Source organism: Oncorhynchus tshawytscha, linkage group LG13 (genome assembly GCF_018296145.1).
Source record: "Oncorhynchus tshawytscha isolate Ot180627B linkage group LG13, Otsh_v2.0, whole genome shotgun sequence".
NCBI lineage: Eukaryota > Metazoa > Chordata > Actinopteri > Salmoniformes > Salmonidae > Oncorhynchus > Oncorhynchus tshawytscha.
The window spans coordinates 28,673,625-28,692,764 of NC_056441.1; the positions used below are offsets into that span (position 1 = coordinate 28,673,625).

The 19,140-nt window shown below is 43.0% G+C and overlaps 1 protein-coding gene across 3 annotated transcripts in view; it reads left to right on the forward strand.

Moving 5' to 3' along the window:
- The window catches only part of col22a1 (collagen, type XXII, alpha 1), an 80,009-nt gene that overhangs the window by 33,756 nt on the left and 27,113 nt on the right, over positions 1-19,140 (forward strand). For 2 of the 3 annotated variants that reach the window (XM_024441382.2, XM_024441383.2), the window contains 16 exons: positions 177-257; positions 524-643; positions 829-873; positions 1,000-1,062; positions 1,658-1,696; positions 4,952-5,005; positions 5,212-5,265; positions 5,372-5,425; positions 8,201-8,254; positions 8,388-8,432; positions 10,999-11,052; positions 11,176-11,229; positions 12,044-12,079; positions 12,271-12,300; positions 12,593-12,646; positions 12,809-12,862. In XM_024441382.2, the coding sequence (XP_024297150.1) occupies positions 177-257; positions 524-643; positions 829-873; positions 1,000-1,062; positions 1,658-1,696; positions 4,952-5,005; positions 5,212-5,265; positions 5,372-5,425; positions 8,201-8,254; positions 8,388-8,432; positions 10,999-11,052; positions 11,176-11,229; positions 12,044-12,079; positions 12,271-12,300; positions 12,593-12,646; positions 12,809-12,862 (891 nt within the window). The remainder of the gene's footprint in view (positions 1-176; positions 258-523; positions 644-828; positions 874-999; positions 1,063-1,657; positions 1,697-4,951; positions 5,006-5,211; positions 5,266-5,371; positions 5,426-8,200; positions 8,255-8,387; positions 8,433-10,998; positions 11,053-11,175; positions 11,230-12,043; positions 12,080-12,270; positions 12,301-12,592; positions 12,647-12,808; positions 12,863-19,140) is intronic. The other variant, XM_024441384.2, reaches the window with a different exon arrangement.

The following is a 19,140-nucleotide window of genomic DNA, read 5'->3' on the forward strand; positions in this document are numbered from 1 at the left end:
TAGAACTGTTAGATTTTTAGCAACCAGAAAATGGCGGAGCGATTTCTGCATAGTGCATCTTTAAGGAAGTACTGTTCATATTGTCCTTTTAGACTAGTGTCCATCTTGTGATTCTGTGTTAATTTACTGTACTGTAATGTACATTTAGCTAACTTTGTGACTTTCTGTCCCTGCAGTTTGACCTCCAGAGAATGATCATCTACTGTGATTCCAAACACGCTGAGCTGGAGACCTGCTGTGATTTGCCCACCGGGCCGGTGAGTCAGACAGTCAGACAGACAGGGCACCTGTCTCTGTGGTAGGGCATGTCTACCATGGTTCTCATACTCACCTTACAGTGGTAGGCCACTCCAGTGAGTCAGCCAATCATCTGTCACTGTGGTGGGCCTGGGCCACTCTGCTGGACAGAATGCCTATCATACCTCACTGCTTCCTGAGAGACATCTTTCCTTTTTCGCCTTTTCGCTGTCCTGTACAGTTACCTGGCTCACCTTCAGACGGTAACACTGTTTTTTAATTCCAGTGCCCCAAGAAGGTGGTGACGGAGGCCCCTCCCATAGAGATACCCACCCCCACCCCTGCAGGTGTGGAGCAGCAGAGAGGACCCCAGGCGGTCAACTGCTCCTGTCCCGCTGGAGAGAGGGTAAGATGCATAGGTCAAAATTCCATCATAGGCCATAGCTCCTCTATACTTACTATGGAGATGTTGTTTGATGGTTTCCAAAGGTCTGTTTATGTATTAATCTTTTACTGATATGCAAAAGAGATCTCATATTCAATGTGACCACCTGATGAAATAATGGATCAATAAACGTTCCTTCCCCACAGGGAGAGATCGGTGTACCTGGGGTTGCCGGTCCCAAGGGTGATAAGGTCATCTAACGCACATCTTTAATCCATATATCGTGTGTGATACAACAATATTCCCCATTTTCCTGGATCTATTTCTCTGGGCTCGTTGTTGTGCTCTGTCACAATGTCACATGCCTACTCTTACAGGGTGATACTGGTGCTCTGGGAGCAGCTGGACCTACTGGCCTCAAGGGAGCCAAAGGAGAAACTGTATGAAAACATTACTGTGATAATGTCAAACATACTAATGCCTCATTTACAAGATCTGCTATCTTCATTTGACCCTGTTTCTCACAGCAGGAAAGTAATCCAGCAGCAACAGGAAATGTGAATTGTTATGTAGATTATAATTAATTGAGAATTTTGTAGGGGTTGATACACATTTTCGTTCGGGTAAATCAAGTCAAATCAATTGGAAATGGCCAACTTTATAGGCCATTTTAAACGTTGAATACGCTACAATTTGCATTTCCTGCTGAGCTGGAAATGTCTCTGACAACAGAATATCGAATTAAGATAGCAGATCTGTATGGGCCTCACATTTGAAGGATAAGCACTTGATAGTAAATATAGTAAACTGTCATAGTAGCACATAGCTTGTTTACCTCATATTTGAGTTTTTTTTATTGTATTCTGTGAAGTATATGATTAAAAAGTTCCTGATAGATGATGTGTTCATCTACATAGATATTAGACTTAGACGTTTCTGTTATCCTAAGTGGCATGCACCTCTTTTATCTTTTCTGCTGTCCTTTCTTTCTCCAGCCTCGATAATAATTGATCCATGTTGATTGATTATTTGCAGGGCAAAGTAATAACTGTCAAGGGAGACAGAGGTGAGAAGGTAAGGTCATGGTTTTGACAGTCAAACTCCTCACATGTCCTAATAATAATGACAATAACAATGCATGGGCATCATCATATCCTAACCCTCTACAACCAAAGATGTCGGTCTCGTTGGATCTATCACACACATTTAACAAAGACAGAATTACATCTCCTAAAGTGCAGTAGCAGTGTAGAAAAGCAATATTTTTTTTAGGAATAACATACCATTCTTTAGGAGTAGGAAAATGGTCCTACATGTCATAGTGAGAATTACAGGACTGTTGGCCACAGAGGAAGTGTAGCACAGAGAACAAGCCCACGCAGATGCCCACCCGCTCCGTTAGAAACACACACTTTGGGTCTGTTAAACACACACACACACACACACACACACACACACACACACACACACACACACACACACACACACACACACACACACACACACACACACACACACACACACACACACACACACACACACACACACACACACTGGGTCGGCCCTACGTGGCATTGCCAGCTGGAAGCTATAGGTTATAATTTCCCCTTCAGCCCAGACCAGGCCAGGCATGTAGCATACAGCCAGTCCAGACCACACTAAATCTGGGTTCAAATAAGATTTGTGTCCTTTTTTATGCTTTTTCTGTGCTTGAATGAGCTTGCCTGGTGGGTAGTTCCAAAACCACCTGACACTCCAGGCAGGGCTCAATCAAGTGCTCAAAGTATTTGAAATATTTTAAATACTATGTGAATCCAGGACTAGTCCTGCGGAGGATCCTTAAGATGGCCAGAGTGTAGGCTGGAAAGCAAGGCCACACTTCTCGCATCTATGGTTGAAATGCAATGAAAGTTATGTTATGGTTTTGACAGCTGGACCTGTAGCGAGTGTGCTGTAATTTCAACATGTAGGCAATATGTAGGCAGTGTAACTTCCTGCTTTGATATCCACAGTGTTAGGACTTGGAAATATTAGGTTCCGACACCAAGATCAGGTTAACAGTCTGAACGTCATAGAATCACATTCCAGCCATGTCGACTCACAACACAAGCAGCCGCCCTTAGCTAAAAAAAGATGCATGCCTGAATCCTGGCAATTTATTCAGTGGCAGACATGGCGTGGTGGTGGAATTTCCAGGGCGAGTTGGAGAAGAACACCCACCAAACGCGTGGTGTTTTCTGCTTCTGAACTATCTATTAATCTATCTCTATCTGCTACACCCATAGAAATATCATGACTATTCTATTTCATTCTATTTCTGGAAAATCCATGTTTCTACCCTAGGATTTTTGCAATTCCGTTTGTGTCAACTTTTTAAGCAGACTGCAAAACTTAGTACACCGACAGGCGGGGTCAGAATGGACATGCTGGCACATTGACTGTAAGTGGTAAAAGTGAATTCATCCCTTTTCATGCTCTGATTGCTACTATAGAAAATACACTGACCATACAAAACATTAAGAACACCTGCACTTTCCATGACATAGTCTAACCAGGTGAATCCATGTGAAAGCTATGATCCCTTAGTGATGTCACTCAATAAATCCACTTCAATCAGTGTCGATGAAAGGGAAGAGCAGTGGTGGAAAAAGTACTCAATTGTCATACTTGAATAAAAGTAACCTTAATAGAAAATGACTCAAGTAAAAGTGAGTCACCCAGTAAATACTGATTTAGTAAAAGTCTAAAAGCATGTGGTTTTAAATATACTGAAGTATCAAAAGTGAAAGTACAAATAATTTCAAATGTCTTATATTAAGCAAACCAGACGGCACAATTTTATTGATTTATTTGCGGATCGCCAGGGGCCAACTCTAACACTCAGACATAATTTACAAGTGAAGCATTTGTGTTTAGTGTTTCTACCAGATCAGAGGCAGTAGGGATGAGCAGGGATGTTCTCTTGATAAGTGTGGGAATTGGACCATTTTCCTGTCCTGCTAAGCATTCAAAATGTAATGATTACTTTTGGGTATCAGCTAAATGTATGGAGTAAAAAGTACATTATTTTCTTTAGGAATGTAGTGAAGTAAAAGCAAAAGTTGTCAAAGATATAAGTAGTTAAGTACAGATACCCCCCCAAAATTACTTAAGTAGTACATTAAAGTATTTTTTACTTACAGTAAGTACTTCCCACCACTGGGGAGGAGACATGCTAAAGAAGGATGTTTAAGCCCTGAGACAATTGAGACATGGATTGTGTATGTGTGCTATCAAAGGGTGAATGGACAAGACAAAATATTTAAGTGCCTTTAAACAGGGCATGATAGTAGGTACCAAGCACACAGGTTTGTGTCAAGACCTGCAAAGCTGCTGGATTTTTCACGCTCAACAGTTTCCCATGTGTATCAAGAATGGTCCACCACCCAAAGGACATCCAACCAACTTGATAACATGATACAACTGTGGGAAGCATTGGAGTCAACATAGGCCAGCATCCAATGAATGTCCCAATGAACTGAGGCTGTTCTGAGGGCCAAAAGGAGAGGGTGCCTCAATATTAGGAAGGTGTTCCTAATGTTTGGTATACTCAACAGACTAGACTAGACAATTGTACAAAAGCAATTTAAAGTATTTTGTGTAACATGTATTTTCATTATAGGCGGTTGTATGAAGACGTTTTGTTGAATTGTTTCTCTCTTTTGAAAGTGGTACAAGCTCTGAGAGTAATGAAAGGGTACATTGGTTTATGAAGTGAAGTCTCTGGTGGTTGAAGGCTTATGGGCACTATGTAATTAAACACTCATATGTTTTTTTGGTTTCTTCTAATTCTTTGGAGGGATTCCTTGGCGCAAAGAATGACATCAGAGCCCAAACCAAAACTAGGATGTTGAAAGGCTATAGAGCATTTTAAAAGCAATTATTCGTTGAGATTGAGGTCGGGGTTGAGTTTGCCCCGTGTGGATGAACTGACCTCTGCGTGGAGAACACTGCTGGTCTTCGAGAACCAGACTGGACCGCTGTTAACATAGTTTGGCCCCCAACGCCATTGCTCAAAAGTTGAATCTGTTCTAGCTGTTTGCCATTGCTTGTTTACGTACAGTGTGTGCATTCTTTACGTGAATAACTCTCTGTTTTGTCCCGAAGTCTGTTTTTATGTGTTTATTGTGTACTACATGTTCTAACAGTAATCTACTAATCCCTGTTCAGGAAATGAACCTGACCATGTTGTCTCACAGCACCTCGTCGCTGTCTGCATCTGTTGTTACACTATTACGCCTACGCATCACCGGTGTCAAGCCACTCTAACCTCCTCTCCTCTCTCTACAGGGGGATCCCGGTAGCCAGGGGACATCCGGTGACAAAGGATCCGATGGGGAGAAGGTGAGATGATCCTAAAGAGTTGTGATACGGATGCTTTTCCCCTGTTCTGTACCTCTCATGACATGTCTGTCACAGAGGTGCTTCATTAAATGGTGAGGCGAGTATCTGTTCTGCTGCTTGTCTGCAAGCAAACTCTACATTTGGACACGTACAGTAGACAGCAATAATATACTTTTTAGATGATTTTGTTTTAAAACCACTTCCAGGGAACCAGTGGAGCAGCAGGTCTTGCTGGGAAAGATGGATCTAAAGGAGAAAGAGTATGAGACAACCACCTTACAATAAGATTATCCTACAATAAGTTACTGTTATTATGATGTAAACATTTCTGATTAACTTCTGGATGTTTCTGCTTTATTGTGACAGGGTGATTCTGGGCTGGCAGGCGATCAGGGATTTCCTGGACCTCTGGGACCAAAGGTGGGTGATCCTTCTAGTTCTCTTTGTTGATTCCATATAGGTGTCGGACAGTATACAATAGGCAATGTACTCTCATGACTACATGCAATCTGCTCTTTGCAAAACCCTTGTCTTGTGTTTGGATTTGTGGCAGGTTAAGTTAGATTTGTGGCAGGTTTGGTTAGAGTTTAAAGTTAAGAGTTTTATTTGGTTTTGTCTACTCTGATATCAAAGACAGCCTTGTTCTTTGTGTTCTGTGTCTTGGTGGGCGTTTGACATTTGATAGACAATTACCTCTATGCTTGCTATTGATTTACACTGACTTGGTTGGCTGACTTCCCTTGTCTGAGGCAGCTGGAGAGGGAGGGAGAGAATGGTGAGAGAAAGCAAGTGGGGGAGGAGAGAGAGGAAGGAGAGGGAGGGGAAGAGGGGAGAGAGAGAGTGGTTAGGTTTGGCCAATGTGCTGTGTGACCACTCTGTCCCAGACTCCCAGCCAAAAAGAAGGTCTCAGCTCAGACTAGCGTGGACAAGAGCCCCCTGTTGACAGACCTTTGGAAAGTTAATGTTTTTTAGACTGTACACCAGGGAAATGAGTCATTTATATCAAACAAAATCCTGAACATAGCATGTCCTTGTAACTGTGAATTCCTTGATGATACTAATACTTTTTTATTGTGGTGAGTTTACTCACTACCTACAGTACCAGTCAAAAGTTTGGACACACCTACTCAATCAAGGGTTTTTCTGTATTTTTTAAACTATTTTCTACATTGTGCAAAAATAGAGAAGACATCAAAACTATGAAATAACACATTGAATTATATAGGAAGCAAAAAAGTGTTAAACAAATCAAAATATATTTGAGATTCTTCAAAGTAGCCACCCTTTGCCTTTTTTAATTTGCACATTTATTTAACTGGGCAAGTCAGTTAAGAACAAATTATTATTTACAATGACCAAACCTGGACCAATTGTGCACCGCCCTATTGGACTCCCAATCACAGCCAGGTGTGATACAGCCTGGATTCGACCCAGGGACTGTAGTGATGCCTCTTGCACTGAGATGCAGTGCCTCAGAACCCTGCGCCACACTTGAGCCCTTGATGACAGCATTGCACACTCTTGGCATTCTCTCAACCAGCTTCACCTGGAATTATTTTACAACAGGCTTCAAGGAGTTCCCACATATGCTGAGCACTTGTTGGTTGCTATTCCTTCACTCTGCGGTCCAACTCTTCCCAAACCATCTCAATTGGGTTGAGGTCAGGTGATTGTGGAGGTCAGGTCATCTGATGTAGCACTCCATCATTCTCATTGTTGGTCAAATAGCCCTTACATAGCCTGGAGGTGTGTTGGGTCACTGTCCTGTTGAAAAACAAATGATTGTCCCACTAAGTGCAAACCTGATGGGATAGAGTATCGCTGCAGAATACTGTGGTAGACATGCTGATTAATTGCGCCTTGAATTCTAAATGAATCACTTACAGTGTCACCAGCAAAGCACCCCCACACCATCACTCCTCCTCCTCCATGCTTCACAGTGGGAACCACATATGCGGAGATCATCTGTCCACCTACTCTGTGTCACACAGCAGTTGGAACCAAAAATGTGGATTCATCAGACCAAAGGACAGATTTCCACCGGTCTAATGTCCATTGCTCATCTTTCTTGGCCCAAGCAAGTCTCTTCTTATTATTGGTGTCCTTTAGTAGTGGCTTCTTTGCAGCAATTCGACCATGAAGGCCTGATTCACACAGTTTCCTCTGAACAGTTGATTTTTGCGATGTGTCTGTTACTTGAACCGTGAAGCATTTAATTGGGCTGCAATTTTTGAGGATGGTAACTCTAATGAACTTATTCTCTGCAGCAGAGATGACTCTGGGTCTTCCTTTCCAGGCTCATGAGAGCCTGTTTCATCATAGCACTTGACTCCACTTGAAGAAACTTTCAATGTTCTTGATATTTTACGTATTGACTGACCTTCATGCCTTAAAGTATTGATGAACTGTCATTTCTCTTTGCTTATTTGAGCTCTTCTTGCCATAATATGGACGTGGACTATTACCAAATAGGGCTGTTCTTTATACCAACCCTACCTCGTTACAACACAACTGATTGGCTCAAATGCATTAAGAATGAAAGAAATTACACAAGTTAACTTTTAACAAGGCACACATGTTAATTGAAATGCATTCCAGGTGACTACCTCATGAAGCTGGTTGAGAGAATGCCAAGAGTGTGCAAAGCTGTCAAAAAGGCAAAGGGTATTTACTTTGAAGAATCTCAAATATAAAATATATTTTGATTATCACTTTTTTGGTTACTACATGATTCCATATGTGTTATTTCCTAGTTTTGGTGTCTTCACTATTATTCTACAAAACCATTGAATGAGTAGGTGTGTCCAAACTTTTGACTGTTACTGTACTTCCTAGCTAAACCCATTGCTATTCAGGGAGCCTAGCATAGGCCATTGGTGGCTTTCCATTGCACTTTGACTCTCCCACATTTGGCTCAGTCAGAACAGAGGTCAGGGGTCAGGGTTCCCCAAGAGGGTCACAATGCTAACCGGTGTTGTTGCTGTTCTGGGTGTTAATTGGCCTCTACAGAATCCATATTCCTCCAAGTTATCTTATCAAGTTAGACACAGCAAAATTGTTTTTTTTTCACCCATTTTAATCTCTCGCCCCTCATATGACCTAATGGGCAATATTACTGCTCAACTTGAAATTATCGGGTAATAACATTGCATCTGTTATCCGTCAATATAATGTCTGGTCCTTTGGTTCCTACAGGGAATTCAAGGAGACTCCGGACTTCCTGGTTTATCTGGACCCAGAGGCGTCGGTGTGAGTAGAAGTTACAGTAAAATAAATAGCACAAATATAAAGCCAAAGAAATGAATGCTTTTGTCTCAGACAAACCTATGTTTTCTAAAAGAGTCTTTGGATGTGACTGTATGTCTGTGTTGTAATATGTTAGGGTGAAAAAGGTTTGAAAGGAGATAAAGGATCTGCAGGATTACGGGTAAGTGTTATTACATGTCCTATATTTGATTCAAATGATCGTCAAGTTTCATAGGTCATCACAAGCATGACTGGTTAAGAAATCAAATATAACTGCATGAACAGAGTTGAGAATAGAAAGCTCCAGCAGGTTTGGTTAACTTTAAAAATAGCAGACACACCTAGCTGGAATGTGCAAATGTGAGTATACCAATTCCATGCGGGTATACCAATTCCCTGCAGGTATACCAATTTAAATAAAGGTAATTAAATGTTTAACAATTGACAGAATTTTTTTAAATTTAAGGGTTAAGTCCATCATTTCTGAGAAGGAATATAGACCTCCATCTCAGAAGGGAGTAATGGTGCAGACAGATGTGAACTGGCTTCCCTGATGCACTCTCCACACTTCCTGTCCTGGGCTTGAGGGGGCGGATCCTAATACACTCATTCAAGGATAGCGGCCCACAGTACTGTGTGTCAATGCCTCCTTTAAGGGTCCCTGAAATATAGACTTTCACTGCTGCGGATGGTCATTGACTAGGATGTAACACACTGGTCAATCCCTCAGAGTGATTGTGGCCTGTGATTATAATGATTATACTGACGTAGCACCCAAAATGCAGCAGTCTATATGATTCCTGGCCTACTGGGCTTCACACAGTATGTCAAGTGGGTCGTTGAGGTCTATGATTGTTATTAGGCTTTTGAGACACAGACTGTCCTCGGCGTTGGGTGATGTTGTGAGATGATAGGATTTAGACGTTGGGTGATGTTGTGAGATGATAGGATTTAGACGTTGGGTGATGTTGTGAGATGATAGGATTTAGACGTTGGGTGATGTTGTGAGATGATAGGATTTAGACGTTGGGTGATGTTGTGAGATGATAGGATTTAGGCGTTGGGTGATGATGTGAGATGATAGGATTTAGACGTTGGGTGATGTTGTGAGATGATAGGATTTAGACGTTGGGTGATGATGTGAGATGATAGGATTTAGACGTTGGGTGATGTTGTGAGATGATAGGATTTAGGCGTTGGGTGATGTTGTGAGATGATAGGATTTAGGCGTTGGGTGATGATGTGAGATGATAAGATTTAGACGTTGGGTGATGTTGTGAGATGATAGGATTTAGACGTTGGGTGATGTTGTGAGATGATAGGATTTAGACGTTGGGTGATGAGAGATGATAGGATTTAGACGTTGGGTGATGTTGTGAGATGATAGGATTTAGACGTTGGGTGATGTGAGATGATAGGATTTAGACGTTGGGTGATGTTGTGAGATGATAGGATTTAGACGTTGGGTGATGTGAGATGATAGGATTTAGACGTTGGGTGATGTTGTGAGATGATAGGATTTAGACATTGGGTGATGATGTGAGATGATAAGATTTAGACGTTGGGTGATGATGTGAGATGATAGGATTTAGATGTGCTGGTCAGTGTCATAGAGATAGAACGGGGTTAAGGGAGAAGGGTTTTATTTACATGATGGGTTGTATGAAATGAACTGCCAACCGAGATGAAAACGGTAACACCTACAGTACATAAGGACTTCATTACACACTCATAACCCATGTATACCTGTACCGCATCCGTTGGTCGTTGACATACTGTACGTCTCTGTCGGCACATAAAGTTAAGAATAATAAACGGTGTACAGTACTGTCTATATATTTAGCACATGGCTTTTCCCCACCAACCCTGACCCAAAGCCATGCAGCAGGTTTGAAAAACATACCAGCATGAAGCAGGATCTGACAACTCAACAGTGGGGTCCTGTAGGAATACGATGATGATGATGGTGGCTATGTTTTCTGTGTTTCCGAGCTGTCGTGTTAAAGCCATCAGTCAGCCAGTCATTCTGTTTTCGGAGAGAATGGACGTCTGGAGAAGCGTTTACTTCTCTGGAGGTGACTGAGGAACTGATGGTCCAGAACAGGAAGTGGTGGTTCAGAACAGGAAGTGGTGGTTCAGAACAGGAAGTGGTGGTTCAGAACAGGAAGTGGTGGTTCAGAACAGGAAGTGGTGGTCCAGAACAGGAAGTGGTGGTTCAGAACAGGAAGTGGTGGTCCAGAATAGGAAGTGGTCTTTAGGAGAGGCTTCTGGCGGTCAGGGGTATCCATGTTGTTGGCAGATGGAAGAGTCACCAAGCCTGACAGACATATGAGACATGTGTAATGTATTCAGCACTAGCTACCTGCTGGTATTGACAATTTAAAAATATATATATTTAACTAGTTAAGTCAGTTAAGAACAAATTCTTATTTTATAATGACTGCCTACCCCGGGCCATATCTTCCCATAACCCGGACAATGCTGGGCCAATTGTGTGCCTCTCTATGGGCCAGTTGTGATACAGTCTAGGATCGAACCAGGGTCTGTAGTAACACCTCTAGCACTGAGATGCAGTGCTTTAGACCGCTACGCCACTCGGGAGCCCTGCCTTGGATAGAATGCAGTACAGCTGGGAAGCTGTGGCAAGGTTATTGTTAGTCATAGCAGGCTACTTTTGAATCTCATTTCTTATGCACCTAGAAGACCCTTTCTATTTTCCATTGAACACTGTTCCTTGATCCTCACAGGGTGACAAAGGTATTGATGGATTCCCTGGAAAACCTGGTGTTCCTGGAAAAGATGTGAGTTATCGTTTTCCGATAATGTTTTGCAGGGAGCATACCGATGTTTACATGAGAGAAAGTTCCTTCGCTGGTAGTCTACGTCTTGTTTCTGAAAGCTGTTTGTTTGGATTCACTGTCTAGGGTTTGGGAGGACTGACTGGTGCACCTGGAGCCGCTGGCCTGAAAGGGGAAAAGGTATGGTCTTCTCTCTGTTAAACACCGTACTACAACACGTTATCATGAACAATACAACATATGAATTGGAGCAAAACTTTCCTCAAAGAACAATCAAGAAAACACATCAAACATGAGGTGATGTGCTATGCATCATTTTAGGATTGATAAGCCGACACTCTTATCCAGAGTGACTCGCAATCAGTGCATTAGCAGGTGAAACAACCACATAATATCACAATCATTGCAGGTAAACCATTAAAAAATAGACTTTATCTGTAAAAGCCTTAGTCAGACTGAACTGTTAAGTTTGTGTCTGTGTTCCAGACATTCCTCTGTTTTCCCTCTTTTTAACCATCGAAGGCAGCCCACTCATCTATCTGTCTTGATAACACTTGTCTGACTATAATTACCACACACACACACACACACACACACACACACACACACGCACACACACACACACACACACACACACACACACACACACACACACACACACACACACACACACACACACACACACACACACACACACACACACACACACACACACACACACACACACACACACACACACACACACACACACACAGTCTTGTACAGCTAACTTTGTGGGGACACACAATTCCACACACACACACACACACGCACCTCAAGCAATGTATGAAAAGTTAAACTTAACACTGCATCCCGGAAACTATTATTTCCCTTGTCATTGAAATGATTAACGTCTCTGTGTCATCTGAAATATTACCCCATAAACCACACAGACGATTTAAAGAGACAACTTTCGAAAGTGTTTAATTTCTTGTGTGGTTTCACTGTCTTGCAGGGAGAGACGGGCCCTGCTGGAATGCCTGGGGATATGGTGAGTTCCTAAACATAGTATGCAGTATAGTTTAATGTCAGGTATTGAATACTCCACTAGCATGGATGCCAAGTGCCAACCTGATACAACAACATAGAGTTATAGTAAAAAAACACATTTAAAATTTGATGTAGATTACTGTTTGTTAGTCCTGTTTAGAAGTGCTTTAAAACGCAACTTTATTTTGGCAGGTTCAAAGAGATGGCTTGAAAGGAGAGGCTGTGAGTACAAGGATATAGTCATTTTATTTTCCTATTTTTTTGTTCAGTATTTTGAGCATGGGTTTGTATCTTTAACACTATTGCCAAGTCTCCTTCTGAAGTCATACAGTGTTTCAAGTAAGGTCATGATGTTTTTACACTAGAAAGTACAGAGGTTGAGTTACTACACAATAATGGCTACAGTAACATAGACAGTATAACGTTCCTATGACGTACAGTATATTGTTACTAAGTGACGACTGTCTCACCTGGACCGACTCCGTTATGTCTTGTTGTCCGTTCTATGTTCAAGGGACCGCCAGGACCTCGTGGCCCTCCAGGACCTGATGGTCCCCCTGGACCCCCTGTAAGGAACCACAATTTATTACTTCCTCTGTAGACCCCACCTTCATATTTGACCCAATTACATGTCTCTGTATAGATAACAGATAAATGCAAAAAGGCCAAGTGCTCAGTAGTTTTACCAGTCAGAGCTGAAGTAGAAAATGACAAGCGCTTTTCCCCCCAGGGTGCAACTGGTCAACTTGGTTTACCTGGCGAACCTGGAGAGTTTGGCCAAAGGGTAAGCGTCTTATATTTGTTATAGGATTTACAGTACATGCCTTTGATTACAGTAGTACTGTAGGCCTGAATCTGACTTCACTGGTACTTTAGTCATAAGATGTTTAGGAGTGGCACAAACAGTAGGTTTCTTCCCATACTCACAAAACCACAGTTAACTTTTTCTGTATGGCACTCAAAGGTTTATTTTTTTCTCTCGGTACCAAAGCACTGTAGTCATAGTGACTGGATGTTGACGGTACACAGTCATCTGTATTACAGCAGTACAAAGCCATTGGACTGCTGTTGGATTCCCCCCTCTGTTTTCTACAGGGACAGTTTAGGAAGTCAACTGTCTCACGCAAACAGGGATGAGCTGTTGGACTGCTGTTGGATTCCTCCCCTTGTTTTCTACAGGGACAGTTTAGGAAGTCAACTGTATCACGGAAACAGGGATGGTGCAAAATATTTAAGAACCATAACATCCATGTTGATATCCTAAAAGTAAATAAAGTTATATTCTATTCTAGGCAAGCAAACCCCTATGATAACATTAAACCATCATTTTCTGTATTGCCGTTGTCGATTTGGTCTTTTTGGCATATATCTCTGTATATACCTAATGGGTTCATGAGCAACTGGCTACTCTCTTGCCTCCTGTTTTGGTGGAACTGCCTACAGTGCATTCGGAAAGTATTCAGACCCCTTAACTTTTTCCACATTCTGTTACGTTACTATCACATTTGAAGGTAAGACCCAGGGGCAGACAATGTCAAAGTAACAAAAGTTGATTCATTTGAACACAGGCAGGCAAAGGTACAGGATGGCAGACAGGCTCAGGGTCAGGGCAGGCAGAGGTTGGTAATCCAGAGTAGTGGGGCAAAGGTACCGGATGGTAGGCAGGCTCGGGGTCAGGTCAGGCAGAGGTTGGTAATCCAGAGTAGTGGGGCAAAGGTACCGGACGGTAGGCAGGCCCGGGGTCAGGTCAGGCAGAGGTTGGTAATCCAGAATAGTGGGGCAAAGGTACCGGAGAGCAGGCAGACTCAGGGCAGAAAAACATTAATTATAGACAAGACAGGAGCGGAAAAGTGGAAAAACGCTAGTAGGTTTGAGGAACAAAACTAACTGGCAACAGACAAACAGAGAACACAGGTATAAGTACACAGGGGATAATGGGGAAGATGGGCGACACCTGGAGGGTGGTGGAGACAATCACAAAGACAGGTGAAACAGATCAGGGTGTGACAGTTACAAAGATATTCTAAAATTGATCAAATTATTTTTTCCCTCATCAATTTACACACAATACACCTTAACGACAAAGGAAATACAGTTTAAAAAAAATCTTAGTACATTTATTACAAATAAAAAATGGAAATATCACATTTACATAAGTTTGTCTGACTTTTTACACAGTACTTTGTTGAAGCACCTTAGAGCCCTGAGTCTTCTTGGATATGACGCTACAAGCTTGGCACACCTGCATATGGGGAATTTCTCCCATTCTTCTCTGCTGATCCTCTCTCGCTGCCCAGCTATCTTTAGGTCTCTCCAGAGATGCTCGTTCAGGTTCAAGTCCAGGCTCTGGCTGGGCCACTCAAGGACATTCAGAGACTTGTCCCGAAGTCACTCCTGCATTGTCTTGGCCGTGTGCTTAGGGTCGTTGGAAGGTGAAACTTTGACCCAGTCTGAGGTCCTGAGCGCTCTGGAGCAGGTTTTCATCAAGGAACTCTCCGTACTTTACTCCGTTCATCTTTCCCTCGATCCTGACTGGTCTCCCAGTCCCTGCTGCTGAAAAACATCCCACCATTCTTCACCGTATGGATGGTGGCAGGTTTCCTCCAGACATGACGCTTGGCATTCAGGCCAAAGAGTTCAATCTTGGTTTCATCAGACCAGAGAATCTTGTTTGTTCATGGTCTGAGAGTCTTTAGGTGCCTTTTAGCAAACTCCAAGAAGGCTGTCATGTGCCTTTTATTGAGGAGTGGCTTCTGTCTGGCCACTCTACCATAAAGGCATGATTGATGGAGTGTTGCAGAGATGGTTTCATCTCCATAGAGGAACTCTAGAGCTCTGTCAGAGTGACCATCAGGTTCTTGGTCACCTCCCTGACCAAGGCCCTTCTCCCCTGATTGGGTGGCCAGCTCTAGTAAGAGTCTTGGTGGTTCCAAACTTCTTCCATTTAAGAATGATGGAGGCCACTGTGTTCTTGGGGACCTTCAATGCTGCAGACATTTTTTTGGTAGCCTACCCCAGATCTGTGCCTCGACACAATCCTGTCTCTGAGATCTACGGACAATTTCCTTGACCTCATGGCTTGGTTTTTGCTCTGACATGAACTGTCAACTGTGGGACCTTAATTAGACAGGTGTGCCTTTCCAAACCATGTCCAACCAATTGAATTTACCACAGGTGGACTCCAATCTAGTTGAAGAAACATCTGAAGGATGATCAATAGAAACAGGATGCACGTGATCTCTATTTCAAGTCTCATAGGAAAGGGTCTGACTACTTATGTAAATAAGGTCTTTTTTATATATATGTCTTTTTACATTTGCAAACATTTCTAAAAACCTGTTTTCTCTTTGTCATTATGGGGTATTGTGTGTTGATTGATGAGGGATAAAACATTGTTCAATCCATTTTAGAATAAGGCTGTAACATAACAACATGTGGAAAAATTCAAGGGGTCTGAGTTCTTTCTGACGGCACTGTATATACTCCTGTACATTCAATATTTGAAACCTTTCAACAGTCACATTCCCCTACTGTATTTACATTCTAGTCATTTAGCAGACTATTATCAGATCGACTTACAACGAGTAGTAGATCCACCGCCTCAGACCTGTCAACACACTACAGCAGGATGAAACGGAGACAGAAAGCCTTGCTCTGATAGTAGTGACTACCCCGCAAGCTGGGAACAATCCCAGGATGTTAGCTAACATTCCTATTAAGGTCTAGTTAGGGTTTTATCTAACATTACGATGATAACATCCCCCAGAATATATAATGCTGTTTTTCCAGAAAATGTTTCAAATGAAATATCCTTGGAATGTTCTCCGAACGTTCACTAAAATGTTGTCCACAACATCTGTATCAACCACCACAGAACATTCCTTTAAGGTTCTTATTACCAGGTAAAGTAATAACAAAATGTGTTCTGGGAACGTTCTTCCAACATCAGGCAAATGGACAGATTCTGTCTTATTAGAACTTTTAGGGCAACCTAATAAATGTACTGGGAACGTTCACAGAACCAACTTTGGTTTGGTGGGTAATCTGACTGAGCCAGACCTCCTGCAGGGAGGTTTAGCAATTTAGCAATTTACACTGGAGTGATGTATGTGCAGATGAGGATGTGCAAGTAGAAATACTGGTGTGCAAAAGGGCAGAAAAACAAAAACAAATATTTACATATGGGCTGTGTACAGCTGCAGCGATCGGTAAGCTACGCTGACAGCTGACGCTTCAAGTTAGTGAGGGAGATATAAGTCTCCAACTTCAGGGATTTTTGCAATTCATTCCAGCCACTGGCAGCAGAGAACTGGAAGGAGAGGCGGCCGAAGAAGGTGTTGGCTTTGGGAATGACCAGTGAAATATACCTGCTGGAGCTCATGCTACGGGTGGTTGTTGCTATGGTGACCAATGAGCTGAGATATGGCGGAGCTTTACCTAGCAAAGACTTATAGATGACCTGGAGCCAGTGGGTTTGGCGATGAATATGCAGCGAAGACCAGCCAACGAGAGCATACAGGTCGCAGTGGTGGATAGTATATGGGGCTTTGGTGACAAAACGGATGGCACTGTGGTAGACTGCATCCAATTTGCTGAGTAGAGTGTTGGAGGCTATTTTGTAAATGACATCGCCGAAGTCAAGGATCGGTATGATAGTCTGTTTTCCGAAGGTATGTTTGGCAGCATGAGTTAAGGATGCTTTGTTGCGAAATATGAAGCTGATTCTAGATTTAACTTTGGATTGGAGATGCTTAATTTGAGTTTGGAAGGAGAGTTTACAGTCTAGCCAGACACCTAGGTATTTATAGTTGTCCACATATTCTAAGTCAGAACCGTCCAGAGTAGTGATATTCGTCGGGCAGGCAGGTGAGGGCAGCGATCGGTTGAAGAGCATGCATTTCGTTTTTGCTATAATTTAAGAGGAGTTGGAGGCCACGGAAGGAGTGTTTTATGGCGTTGAAGCTTGTTTGGAGGTATGTTAACACAGTGTCCAAAGAAGGGCCAGAAGTATACAGAATGATGTCGTCTGTGTAGAGGTGGATCAAAGAATCACCAGCAGCAAGAGCTGCATCATTGATATATACAGAGAAAAGAGTCGGCCGGAAAATTGACCCCTGTGGCACCCCCATAGAGACTGCCAGAGGTCCGGACAACAGGCCCTCCGATTTGACACACCGAACTCTATCTGAGAAGTAGTTAGTGAACCAGGCGAGGCAGTCATTAGAGAAACCAAGGCTGTCGAGTCTGCCGATAAGAATATGGTGATTGACAGAGTCGGAAGCCTTACAGACTTACAGAAGTAATTAGTGCTAAATCAAATCAAATGTATTTATTTATATAGCCCGTCGTACATCAAATCAAATCAAATCAAATTTTATTTGTCACATACACATGGTTAGCAGATGTTAATGCGAGTGTAGCGAAATGCTTGTGCTTCTAGTTCCGACAGTGCAGTAATAACCAACAAGTAATCTAACTAACAATTCCAAAACTACTGTCTTATACACAGTGTAAGGGGATAAAGAATATGTACATAAGGATATATGAATGAGTGATGGTACAGAGCAGCATAGGCAAGATACAGTAGATGGTATCGAGTACAGTATATACATATGAGATGAGTATGTAAACAAAGAGGCATAGTTAAAGTGGCTAGTGATACATGTATTACATAATGATGCAGTCGATGATATAGAGTACAGTATATACGTATGCATATGAGATGAATAATGTAGGGTAAGTCACATTATATAAGGTAGCATTGTTTAAAGTGGCTAGGGATATGTTTACATAATTTCCCATCAATTCCCATGATTAAGGTGGCTGGAGTTGAGTCAGTGTCAGTGTCAGTGTGTTGGCAGCAGCCACTCAATGTTAGTGGTGGCTGTTTAACAGTCTGATGGCCTTGAGATAGAAGCTGTTTTTCAGTCTCTCGGTCCCAGCTTTGATGCACCTGTACTGACCTCGCCTTCTGGATGATAGCGGGGTGAACAGGCAGTGGCTCGGGTGGTTGATGTCCTTGATGATCTTTATGGCCTTCCTGTAACATCGGGTGGTGTAGGTGTCCTGGAGGGCAGGTAGTTTGCCCCGGTGATGCGTTGTGCAGACCTCACTACCCTCTGGAGAGCCTTACGGTTGTGGGCGGAGCAGTTGCCGTACCAGGCGGTGATGCCCCAGGATGCTCTCGATTGTGCATCTGTAGAAGTTTGTGAGTGCTTTTGGTGACAAGCCGAATTTCTTCAGCCTCCTGAGGTTGAAGAGGCGCTGCTGCGCCTTCTTCACGATGCTGTCTGTGTGAGTGTAAAAATTCAGTTTGTCTGTGATGTGTATGCCGAGGAACTTAAAACTTGCTACCCTCTCCACTACTGTTCCATCGATGTGGATAGGGGGTGTTCCCTCTGCTGTTTCCTGAAGTCCACAATCATCTCCTTAGTTTTGTTGACGTTGAGTGTGAGGTTATTTTCCTGACACCACACTCCGAGGGCCCTCACCTCCTCCCTGTAGGCCGTCTCGTCGTTGTTGGTAATCAAGCCTACCACTGTTGTGTCGTCCGCAAACTTGATGATTGAGTTGGAGGCGTGCGTGGCCACGCAGTCGTGGGTGAACAGGGAGTACAGGAGAGGGCTCAGAACGCACCCTTGTGGGGCCCCAGTGTTGAGGATCAGCGGGGAGGAGATGTTGTTGCCTACCCTCACCACCTGGGGGCGGCCCGTCAGGAAGTCCAGTACCCAGTTGCACAGGGCGGGGTCAAGACCCAGGGTCTCGAGCTTGATGACGAGCTTGGAGGGTACTATGGTGTTGAATGCCGAGCTGTAGTCGATGAACAGCATTCTCACATAGGTATTCCTCTTGTCCAGATGGTTTAGGGCAGTGTGCAGTGTGGTTGAGATTGCATCGTCTGTGGAGCTATTTGGGCGGTAAGCAAATTGAAGTGGGTCTAGGGTGTCAGGTAGGGTGGGGTGATATGGTCCTTGACTAGTCTCTCAAAGCACTTCATGATGACGGAAGTGAGTGCTACGGGCGGTAGTCGTTTAGCTCAGTTACCTTAGCTTTCTTGGGAAC